The sequence below is a fragment of the Tasmannia lanceolata genome, unplaced genomic scaffold (assembly GCF_043159265.1).
Source record: "Tasmannia lanceolata isolate RefF3 unplaced genomic scaffold, GAP_Taslan_0.1 ptg000009l, whole genome shotgun sequence".
NCBI lineage: Eukaryota > Viridiplantae > Streptophyta > Magnoliopsida > Canellales > Winteraceae > Tasmannia > Tasmannia lanceolata.
Genome location: NW_027518686.1, coordinates 163,691 through 176,061, shown reverse-complemented (window position 1 = coordinate 176,061; position 12,371 = coordinate 163,691). Strand labels below are relative to the sequence as shown.

Genomic DNA, 12,371 nt, shown 5'->3' with positions numbered 1-12,371 from the left:
CAATATATATATATATATATATATATATATATATAGAGGAATAAGATTGTGTGGTCGACCGCACCAAGCTTAGGTGCGGTCGAGGGCCCCAAACTCATGTGGGCCCACTTTGTTTGGATGATCCAAAGCATTCATTTGAAAGGCCCTTACATAGATGGGGCATGTACAAAAAATCAGCTCTATAGGATCATCCTAACCCATCCATTTGTGGAGGTCAAAATGGACAGACACCGTTTGCCACAAATCTGCCCATTTTTGCCGTCCACTTTTGGAGGGGTTAGGATGATCCAGTGGACCTGATTTTTTGTACACACCCTATCTATGATGGGGCCTTGCAAATGAATAGTTTTGATCAACACAAAAAATGTGGGACCCATGTGTTTAGGCCCTCGACCGCACCTAAGCTTAGGTGCGCTCGACCGCACACTCCTTTTCCTCATATATATATATATATATATATATATATATATATATATATATATATATATATATAAAAGGAAAAAGGCAAAATGATGGGTTAAGTTCTTCCACCCTTTGCCGATATTTCTGCTTGTGTCCCACGGCCATAATTCCAATTTTATCCCACATGTAAGGGCATTTGTGTCATTTGCCGTTATTTCTGCTTGTGTCCCACCTTTTGATCCACACGTCAGCATTACTCTTTTACCATTAACCCCTTTGCCGATATCTAACATATGTCTACATGAGAAATTATTTGAGGGTAAAATCGTAATCTACATACGAAAAGTACCGACATAGGGCACCTGCCTATGACAATTACGACAAAAAACTACCAAGAATAGGTAAAGACATATGGCTAGGATCAACCTATGGAAATGGTTTTACGGGCACAACCGATTGATGTTGTGTTCCATCACATGGACGGTTTAGATCAACCTACCACTCTCTATAGATCAGAGGGTTCGGATCAACCTATGAAAATTATTTTTGGGGCACAACCTATGTAGGAAGTGGCCCATCCAAAATAAATTTCTTTTCTTTTTGTCTGGGATTTACACGTCAGCATTACTGTTTTACCATTAACCCCTTTGCTGATATCTAACATCTATCTCTATGAGAAATTATTTCAGGGTAAAATCGTAATCTACATACGAAAAGTACTGACATGGGTACGGGCCATACCGTACATTTTAATAGAGTGAGGAGTGCGATCATCAAAATACAGTGTGTAGTGCCATTATAGAATATGGTAGTGAGGACATTAGCACTATATATAATTTCAAACCGTCGTTCTTACTTAGATGTTCCCACGCAGGTCGGGTTCAACCCGAATTTGGGTTGGGTCGGGTTAAGCTTTTTCGCAAATCGGATTGGGTTGGGTTGGGAAAAATCAACCCCAATTGGAAATTGGGTTGGGTCGGGTTGGGCTGTCGGGCAACCTGACCTGACCCGAAATCCGAATTTGGATTCCATCTGAAGAAGTTCTGTATATGTGTGTTTTTCTTTTTCAACATTCAAATAGTCTCCACGGTCCACAATGGACGGTTTGGATAATCCTATGGTGCGGCGCGTACCGTACTTGAATGAAGTGAGCAGTGTGATCATCAAAATATAGTAGGGCGGATAATATTTCCCTTTGTTAATTGTTAGTCCCTGTTTGGTTTGAATTTTGAGAGCCGATTGTGAGTTAAAAACTGATTATTGGTGACTCACTATTGGTTCTCAAAATCCAAAACAACCCGGCTTGAGTTGAGGTGGTCAACAATTGGGACCATATCAAATCGGGTCAGCCAGACCCAACCCAACCCGAATTGGGTCGGGTTGACACCCAAGTTGCACCCCTAACGATGACGAAAAAACTACTTCTCATTATTCATTATGTGCGGGTCAAATTACAGAAATGTTGATATTATGAATGCAGGACACCTGTAAACATATTGACGAATTCTGGGCACTTTAAGAGGAACAACAATCATGAAAACGTCTATAGATTGGAGGGCTAGGATCAGCCTATGGAAATGATTTTACGGGCACAACCTATTGATGTTGTATTCCATCACATGGACGGTTTAGATCAACCTATGATGTGGTTTGTACAATTTTAAATGGATAGCACGTGCATCGCATTTTTACTAGTACCACACAAAGTTAAAAAGAGATTTGACAAAGTTGAAAGTGAGACTGGGAGGCTCACAAAGAAAGGAGGACCTCGTGAAGTGGACTCAAGTGTGGACTCAAGTGTATTCATTTGACACAAAATACTTTGGTGGGTATGTTTTTCATTTAGGCCAGGCTCGTTTAAGATTATGACAACTGGTTATGAGTGCTAAACTGATTATTGCACTCAAATTTAAATTTAATTTTGAGTCCAAACAAGCGGGGTCTAAGGGTAAGATTATGACAACCGATTGTGAGTGCTAAACCGATTATTGGATTTAAATGTAATTTTGAGTCCAAACAAGTAGGGCCTAAGCGTCCTTTAATGTGGATGTCGGGGGAGGAGTCAAAAACTGAAAATATGACGTCGTGGAAAATGAAAGGATGGGAATCGGAAAGTTTTCCAATTTCAGTTGTTGTTTGGCAGAGGAGGAGAGGAAGGGAAAAATCAAGCTGTTGTCGAGTTTTCTTCTACATCTTTCATGGTTAAGAGAGCTTTTGAGAGATAATTTCAGGAGATAAAATAGAAGATTTCGGTTTCATGAGGCAGAATATGAAGCAGAAGAGTTTTAGAGGGAAGAAGATTTCCCAGAGTGAGTAGGGGTGTTTGACGGCGGCTATGAGTCGTGATAGTTAGGGGATGCAAGTGCACCCTTGCATGAAGGACCGGAAAAAGGGCTCTTGATTGGATCCACGTCATTTTCAGTAACCTTTTAAAATCGGTTGAGAAAATAAATTTGGTTGCACTTGATGACGTGGATCAAATCAAAGAACCTTTTGGGGCTCTTTATGCAAGGGTGACCTTGCATCTATCATTACTCCCTTTTCGTTACTTTTCTTGAAAAATGTTTTGATTGTTTAGTTCAATAAATATGTAGGACATTTTTGGCAACCATGAAAAAATATTCCATGGAATATTCATTGGACTAGTTGTAATCTTTTAGTTCAATAAATATGTGAGAGATGGGAAGGAGATGAAGAAACTTGAGATGCTGGGAGTAAGCAAAGCATTGAAATCTCCTAGAAACCACGAAAAAAAAAAAAACAATTCCAAATGAGGAATTCTAGACTGAAGGGAGCCCTTGCAAAAAAGAGGTGAAAGGGCTCTCCTATTGGCTACACATCACCATCATGTATTAATAACGGCGGAAAAGTCAAACATGATGGTGATGTGCAGCCAATGGGGAAGCCCTTTCACCTCTTTTTTGCAAGGGCTCCCTTCAGTTTAGACTTTCTCTTCTGAATAGGTAATTTTTTAACTAGTTTCTAGGGATGTTTTTGCTTGCCAACTCAATTCTCTTCCTCTCCCTCCTTGTCCGCCCCTCTCACACAATTGGGTGCACTAATATTCCATTGAATAATTTTTCATGGTTGACAAACATGACTAAAAGGGAAAACCTTTTACTGGAAAAGTATTTCTCCTGTTTGGATGATTTTTATCTGAAAATAAAAATAAACAGTTCATTTTTGTTCAGTATTATATTATGTGTAATGGGACCTGAATATATGCTGATGGGCTACATATTAGTGGAGCCTATATAGAGGCCCTAAAGACAAAAAAGTAATAAAACCTACATGTAGTGATCGGAACCAGCTTTTTTCCAGATTTAAAGGAATGTAAATTTCATTTCTACTATTTGGGTAAGCATTAGAATCAGTAATTAAAGGATACCACCTCTTCGGCAGGTGTCAAAATACTCCCGAAATTCTGACAAATATTCCGTCCAAGTTACACCAACAAGGCAACAATGTCAATCCAAATGCCAGAATCAGTATATACATAATCAGAATCCGATTCTGATTCCTGATTGTGGCAATACAAACATGGCCCTAACTTTATAGCCTAACACAATACTCCCATGGCAGATGTCTCCCATTTGGAATGTTTGGTTAGCAGGAAAGTAGTCGAAACTAGTGGAAAAGAAAACCCTTTTCATAACTTTCCTTTGTTTGTTGCGATAGGAAAGGCTTTCTACAGTGGAAAGGTCCATATGATAAAAGAAAATGCCCATTTTTTACTTAAGTTTTTTTCATTATAATACCTCCAATTTGGCTTTCCTTTCCATCTGGGAAGATATGTTATTGAGCCCTATTAGTAGATCATTATTTTTTTACCATTATACCCTCTTAGTGGGTCCCAATAGTATCTAACTCGTTACCATATGTGTGGGCCCTATTAATAGATCATTGGTTTGTACAATGTGGACTCCGTTATTTTTTGACAATTATATATCCTATGTGAGCCTCACTAGTATGTAACTCATTTCCATAAAGGAGCCCCATTGATTTTTAGCCATTGGGCTCTCCATCTTAGCCCAATGAGTAGATTAGTGATTAATATACACGGGGAACTCTACTGTTTTTGGACATAGGCCATCTATGTAGGCCCTACTATTCTAAAACTAATTAATATACGAGGAAGTCTAGACTGAAGGGAGCCCTTGCAAAAAAAAGGTGAAAGGGCTCCTCCATTGGCTGCACATCTCATGATGGTGATGTGCAACCAATTGGAGAGCCCTTTCACCTCTTTTTTGCAAGGGCTCCCTTCAGTCTAGAATTCCTCTTAATATACATGTGATTTTGATTAGTCTTTTGGATGATGGGGCCTACATCTTTATTAAACCTACTAGTAGATCATTAATTAGCATAAATGTGGGCACATTGTCTTTCCAACTATTGGGCCCTCTATTTAGGCCTCAATATATAACTAATTACTATGTATATAGGTGGATCTAATTAGTTTTTGAAGGTGACCCATTGACCAAATAATATGTTGTATTAACTGCTTTTGCTCAGAAGTCCTCTAATTCAACATTGCGCAACATACTCCAAGCCCTCTCAAGAAGAGTCATGTTAAGTTGTTCTCTAGCTCCATTCTATTGCGGAGTTTCTGCTATAATAAATTGGTGAACTATGTCTTCTCCCTTGCAAAACTCTCATAATACTTGTATTCTCCTCTATTGTCAATCCTCAGACACTTCTCCTTCTTGTCATTTTGCTTCTTAATCAGGGTTTTCTATTGTTTGAACGTAGAAAACACTCTAGATTTTCTATGTAGAAAGTAAATCCATATTTTTCTAGAATAATCATCAACGAATGTAACAAAATAGAGGCACCGGCCTTTGAAGTAATTGGGGTTGGTCCCCACACATCTGAATGCACATAATCTAAAATGCCCTTACCTCAATCAATTAAAGTTTTGAAACTCACCCTGCACTATTTCTTGAAGATGCAATGCTCACAGAAGTCTATCTGCAACTCTTAACACCCTTAAGTAGATCTCTATTACTGAGCTCTCGCAAGCCTTGTTAACTCTTATGCCTTAACAACATTTTCAAAAGCTGTGTCAAATCAGTCACACCATCTTATTTTGTAGAAATGACTTCTCCACCGACCACTGTATTTTTCAAAAACTAATATTGACAATTTTAACCATCTTTGCATTTATAACAACAAAAGAACCCTTTAGGACATTCAGAGTTCCATCATCTCCAGTATACTAGCATCCATTGGAGTCTAAAATACTAAAGAAATCAAAATTTTCTCAGCTCTGGAACATGTTTCACTCTTATCAAGGTTCTAATAGTTCAATCATACATCTTTATCTTCACTTCACCTATCGTAATTATCTTGCTTGAAATGTCATTTCCCATCAAAATTGAGCCACCATTCAACTGCTCGTATTTAGAGAACCAATGTCTATGTGAGCTCATGTGAAAAGAATACCCTATATCAAGAATTCATGAGTCATGTTAACAATCAATACATGATGAGATGGTGAGCATCTTGCCATGATCCTCATCTGAACTTCCTTCTGCCACACTTGTATGTTACGTAGACTCTCCTTATTTCTTTTTCAAATCTTTCTTTTCTTTTCAGTAGTCTTTCTTCACACACACACACACACACACACACACACACACACATATATATATATATATATATATATATATATATATATATATATATATATATATATATGATTTTACGATAGTAGAAACATTTTCTCTTGCCATTTCTTGTATTTGATTTTGACATAGACATGCATCGATTATTCCCTTTTTCCTTTCCCTGTGGTCTACATCTGCCAACTAAACTTTATGCTTGCTTCTCACCAGTTGACCTCTTTCTCATCTCATTACAAAGAGGTGCAATTGTAACCTCCTATACTTGTATAGTAACCTTACCATAAAGTAGAGTTGTGACCAGATGTTCATCTGATGGAGGTCGAGAAGTCAACATAATCAAGGCCTTGTCTTCATCATCAATTTTGTCATCAGTATTTGTTAATTGACAACTGATTTTGTTGTATGGATTCAAGTGTTTGATTCCTTCCTTCATCTTCATAGTGTAGAGTTGTTGTTTCAATTACACCTGGTTATGAGAGACTTTGTCATGTACAAGCCCTTAAGTTTCAATCACATATCAGCTTTAGATTTCTCATACATGAAATGATATTTGATATCGTTTCCCAAAGACAAATGAATAAACTTATGTTCTTCAAATCCATGTCATTCCAGTCATCATCTGACATATCTCCAGGCTTTTTAACCTTCCTAACAGTGCTTTATGCGGTCCTTGTTGAACCAACAAATCTCTAACATTGACTTCTCACAGATTACAACTTTTCTTTTCGAATTCAAACTTTGTACTCCAAATTATCACCTTCATTGTAGACCCAAAGCTCTGATACCACTTTTATAAATTCAGGCCACAAACAACCTACTACAAGGACCAATTAATAATCCAAACACAAAAGCGTGTTTCCAGATTTGTGTGTTAACAATATGCAACATTTGCCGAACTAGGTTTGCAAGAACAAACATAAAGAAGTGCAAAACAAACACAACTAAAGCACATAGCATATATGTGCTTACACCAGATAACTCACTACAGTGTGTGGAAGAGGATTTCAAGAAGCTTTCACCAGATAACACAAGACACAAACCCAATATGCTTGGATGCCGTATAGGATCCAAGCTAGGGGTGCAACTTGGGTCGAGCTTAACCCAAACCTAATGTATTCAACCCAATTTTGGGTCGGGTTAGGTTGGCATTTCTTCGGTTAGGGTTGGGAGAAGCCAAACCCCATTTAATTTCGGGTTGGGTTAAGGTTGAGGTATTGGGCAACTTGACCCGATCGACTTGAACCCGACCTCCATCCTCTAATTAATTTTATTGTAATTTTTAAAGGGGAATGATAAATTTGCACTAGGGGTGGCAAAATTGGCCGAATCGAACCGGAACCGAGCCGAAACCGAACCGAAAATTCGGTTTCGGTTTGGTTAAACCAAACCGATTCAAATTTCGGTTTGGTTCGGTTTGGGTATCAAACCGAACCGAAACCGAATATTTGCAATTATTATGAGTAAAGGGTGGCAAAATTGGCGGAACCGAACCGAAACCGAACCGAAAATTCAGTTTTGGTTCGGTTTTGGTTTGGTAAAACCAAACCGAAACCGAACCATTGCCACCCCTAATTCGCACCCCTTTAACATGAATCGACGTTAAAAAGCATTAAAGTGGGATGCAAATTTATCATCGCCCATTTTATAATCTTAAGGTTATGTTTTGTTTGTATTTTTCCTATTTTTTTTCGAGGCTAACTTGAACCCAATCCAACCTCTTTTGGAAAAAAAGAACGGGTTAGATGGGTCGAGTTAGGGTTGAGAGATTTCCAGGCAGGTTTGGTTAGGGTTGACCATTCTCATCCCGAGGTTCGGGTTGGGTTAGGGTTGAGGGAATGCTATCTCATGTTGAGCTAGGGTTGGCCTCAACCTGACCCAACCCGGCCCTAGTTGCACCCGTAATCCAACCATCAATGCTCTTCCTATTGACCGTTCTTCTTCTTGATTCCTCAAGAGATCCCAATCTCACCTTAGCCCACAAGAGATCCACAATCTAGAAGCTTTTGATCTCCTCTTCAACTTTCCTCACAAGAGAGGGTAGAAATATCCACAAATCTTCATTTCTCGTGTTAGCCGTAATACTCTCTTTACCTCTCCCAGGAAAGAAGCCAAAACAAAATTCCCATACGTTCTCCTCTATTAGAAAGTTATCTTGTCAAAGGATAAAACCAAAGAGTCTCACAAAATATAAAGTTCCCTATTTATATGAAATCCAACATGAGAGAGTTTCTTACTATCACGAAATAAAATTAACATGCAAATGACCTATAACTTACGTAACTGCCTTGACAAATTCAAGGCTAAATTAACTTCAAAGGAAAACTTCCTCTTCCTGGGTATCAAAGTGAAAAGGAGACTACAAAAAAAAAACACTTGATTTCTTTGTAGGCTCTCATAGTCAACATTTGGGTTTTGCCGACGTTATCTGAAATATAGAAAGTACTTCTGCCGTGAAGCCGTAACTGTTGATTCACTGGCAAAAAATTGTATGGAATTTTCATTACAAGTTTAATTAGCAAAGGAAATTTGAGTCTTTATATGATGAAATGCGTTGTAGTCCCACAACATAGGATGATCCAAACCGTCCATAGGTTGTGCCCCAAAAATCATTTCCACAGGTTGATCCTAAACCTCTGGTCTATAGAGGGACCGCACATTAGAGGCGTGATCCTAACCCTCTATAGATCAGATGGTTAGGATCAGCCTATGGAAATGATTTTTGGGTCGCAACCTATTTTGAAAAATAATGGACTATAAGGCCTTTCATCGTATAGATACACATCTTTATCATACAAAAAAGCTTTGCCAAAAGTCAAGTTCACCGGTGAGAAAATTCCAAAATTCTAGAGAGAGAAAAAAGAGTTAGGTGGACAAAAGTGCCGAAGCTTCTTTTAACATTATAAGTTTAGAAAAACGATAGAGAAGAAAAATAAGCAGGGCAAACGTGCGGGGACGATAGATAGAATAGTTTTACGACACGTGTGTCAGTCACAGCCGTCGGATAAGTACTGTTTTGTGGAAGCTTCTTAGAAACGACAAATATAATTCAACAAAAGCGCCTTCTTTATCCTCTTCTTTATATTGAGCTAATTCTAATCTATTATTTCTCTCTATTTCTGGGAACTTTTAGAAAGCATCCTTGTGTTCCTTTTGTGGGTCTCTGATTATTTATAAATCTGTTAGACAAAAGAGAAATTATCTTCTCGCAGATTGGAATTATAATCATGGTTTCGAATTTTCTTCGGAGAGTTTTGGTTTTGTTATGAGAGGAGGAGAGGGCTTGCTTTGATCTAATTTTTTTTTTCATTAGAGATTCTGATGAATTTCGGTTTTGTTTGTGGGTTTTACTGTTGGGATTGGGAGTTCTTAACAGCCCTTTTGCTCTTCTCTCTCTAAAAAAATAACCCAAAAAAAAAAAAAAAAACCCTTCTTCTTGTTCTTCTTTTTCCATTTTCAAGAAGAGAAATGGGGAGTAGATGTAATACTGCTCCTTTTTTGATGAAAACTTATCAGTTAGTGGAAGATCCAAGCTTGGATTCTATTATATCGTGGAATGAAAGTGGGGTGAATTTTGTGGTGTGGAAACCAGCTGAGTTTGCAAGAGATTTGCTTCCAAATTACTTCAAACACAATAACTTCTCAAGCTTTGTTCGCCAGCTTAACACATACGTAAGTTACTTCTTCTCCTTCTTTCTCCTTTCTTTTTTCTCTTATGTGGGTATCATATTTCGAGCATCTTTAGTTTGTCTTGTTTTTTAAAAAAAAGACAGAGAAAAAGAAGAAGGTGCTGAAAAGTGGGTGGATATATCATTTCTTTCTTAGGCATCAGGCTAAGCTAACGTACGCGATATATGTGACTCATATGTAATCTATCTGGATGTTAGTTGATCGATGATTTATGTTTTATCTTTCTTTTCCTTTTTATTTGTTTCGAGAAAGAGATCGATCAATTCTGATTCTTTCTTTTTCTATTAATTCTTTTCCGATCGAGATGTATGAGCTTAGGGTAATTCCGTGCACCACTTGGTGCAGTTTAGCAGAAAGATTTCGGATATGATATTGCCACCCACTACAAGCCCGTTCAATTTATTTATTTTTGGACCATAGAAGGACCCACCCTCCTTTTCCATTTTCTAATTTGTTTTCAGAGAATCGATAGGCAGGTGAAAATATAAAAAAATTAATTAAAATATTAATTTGTAACCACTAATAATAAACAAAAATTTCCATTATGTTACCGATAGAATCGGAAAAGGCATTCTATTCTGATTCATGGTTTCAGCAATCCAATTTGACTTGGAATCAAGTGAGTACGTACCTAACAGCTTATAGATAAAATTTCCAAGAAATTTGTTTATGTAGAAACTGAATTTTCCAACATTTGATTAACTTGTAAGGAATACAATTTTTTTTTTTTGGCAAAACACTATTTATATGTTCGGTGTGTTTGGGTCTAGGGAATACAAATCATGGGATCATGGAAAAGCAATATTTCATATAAAATAATTTCAGGGTATCGAGTCAGAGGTTATTACAGTTTCCAGAAAGCTCTCACTAGCCGATTAAGAATTAAAAGACAAGCTGTGTTTGTGCAATTATAAAAACATGGTTGTGTCGATATCATTTCTATAAGTATACAACTCAACTCAACTAAACCTTTGACCCAAACTAGTTGGGGCCGGTTAATGAATCATTTAGAAAATTTTCATGAAGAAGGTGAAAGGATTTACCCAGCTCAAATTGACTAAGTCTAATCCTGCAGACACTAGTTGGGTTTGTTTACATGGATTATTTTCTTCCATTCTCTCTTATCTAAGGTCATGTTCTGTGTTATATTCCTAGCCCTCAAGTCTTTCCTCGCTATATCTATTATGTATTTGCTCAAATAAGTGTACGTATGTATCATCAATTCTAAGAGGCTTCTTCAGACACGTCACGCAGGGTTTCCGAAAGGTTGTGCCGGACAGATGGGAATTCGCGAACGATTTCTTCCGCCGGGGAGAGAAAGCCCTCCTCTACGAAATCCACCGTCGAAAATCAGCATCAGCAGCATCAACGGCGCAGGCTCCCACCATCACAAAATCCAACGGCCCACCTTCGCCTACGTCGAATTCGGACCAAGGCCAAGTCTCCTCCACCTCATCCTCCCCGAAAAACAATGTTTCGGGCGTTAAGACAACAACCCAAGTCTCCAATTTATCAGACGAAAACAAGAAGTTGAGAAAAGACAATCTTGCCCTCAGCTTGGAACTGACTCGGACCAAGAAGCAGTGTGAGGAGCTCTTCACATTTCTCTCAAAACACGTTGATAAGGAGAAGATTAATGGGATCATGATCAACGGTGGAGATTCAAACCCAGATCACTATGTGGGTCCATATGAAGAAGAAGAAGAAAATGAAGAGAAATTGAAGTTATTTGGGGTGTGGTTGAAAGGGTTTGAAGGGGGAGAGAAGAAGAATAAGAAGAAGAGAGGGAGAGAGGAAAGGTCTACAATTGAGGTGGTGCGCACGTACGCACCCTGTGCTACTTAGTTCTTTTCCTTAAATCTTTTGTTAGTAAAAAGCTTAGAAATGGCCAAAGAGTAAAGACTCCTGGCAACCATCCATGAAAAACAGCTTAGAGCTCAAATGGGCTTAGTTTTCTTAAGGCATACAAGTGTTTATATGATACTCTGCATCAAAGATGTGTTTATAAGGGTTAATTACTCCCTCTATCTCATCTTTGATTGTGGCTGAATATCGGCTGTTCATTATATAATTGTCCATCTGAAGTTAACTTTGGTTTCTTAAGACATATACAAGTGTTTATATTATACTTTATTTTGTGTACTTATTGAGCAACAAAGATGTCTTTACAAGGATATCTCATCTTCGATTGTGGCTGAATATTGGCCGTTCATTATATAATTGTCCATCTGAAGTTAACTTTGGTCAGATGTTTAGGATTTATAAACCTCTTTGCATGTTAAATATGTTTCCAATTATTACTCATCATGGGAGATCCAAAAGATCAACGGTCAATTCAGTTGATCCAATGGATAGGATTGTTTGATCTGTTACTATGGGACATGGCTTGTTTACCTTGCCTCTAGGGGTGGTTATTCGGTTTAAACCGAACCGAATAGACCGAAATTCAGTAACCGAAATAATTTCGGTAACCGAAACCGAACCGAAATTATCAGAAACTGAACCGAATAAAAATTCGGTTATTCGGTTATAACTGAATAACAGAATTGTGGGAGAAAAAGAGGGAAAAAAATCAAAATCTCTATTTGGATCGGAGGGCTAGGATCATCCGATCGAAATGATTTTTTGAGCACTACCTAATTAAGTTTTGATCAATCA

The 12,371-nt window shown here is 37.9% G+C and overlaps 1 protein-coding gene across 1 annotated transcript; it reads left to right on the top strand.

Moving 5' to 3' along the window:
* Positions 1-9,127: 9,127 nt before the first annotated feature.
* On the top strand, positions 9,128-11,855 carry LOC143885798 (heat stress transcription factor B-1-like). Its single transcript, XM_077389859.1, has 2 exons — positions 9,128-9,695; positions 10,968-11,855. Exons 1-2 carry the CDS (start codon positions 9,492-9,494, stop codon positions 11,556-11,558), a joined length of 795 nt encoding a protein of 264 aa, XP_077245974.1. The 5' UTR covers positions 9,128-9,491; the 3' UTR covers positions 11,559-11,855.
* The last annotated feature ends 516 nt before the right edge of the window (positions 11,856-12,371 follow it).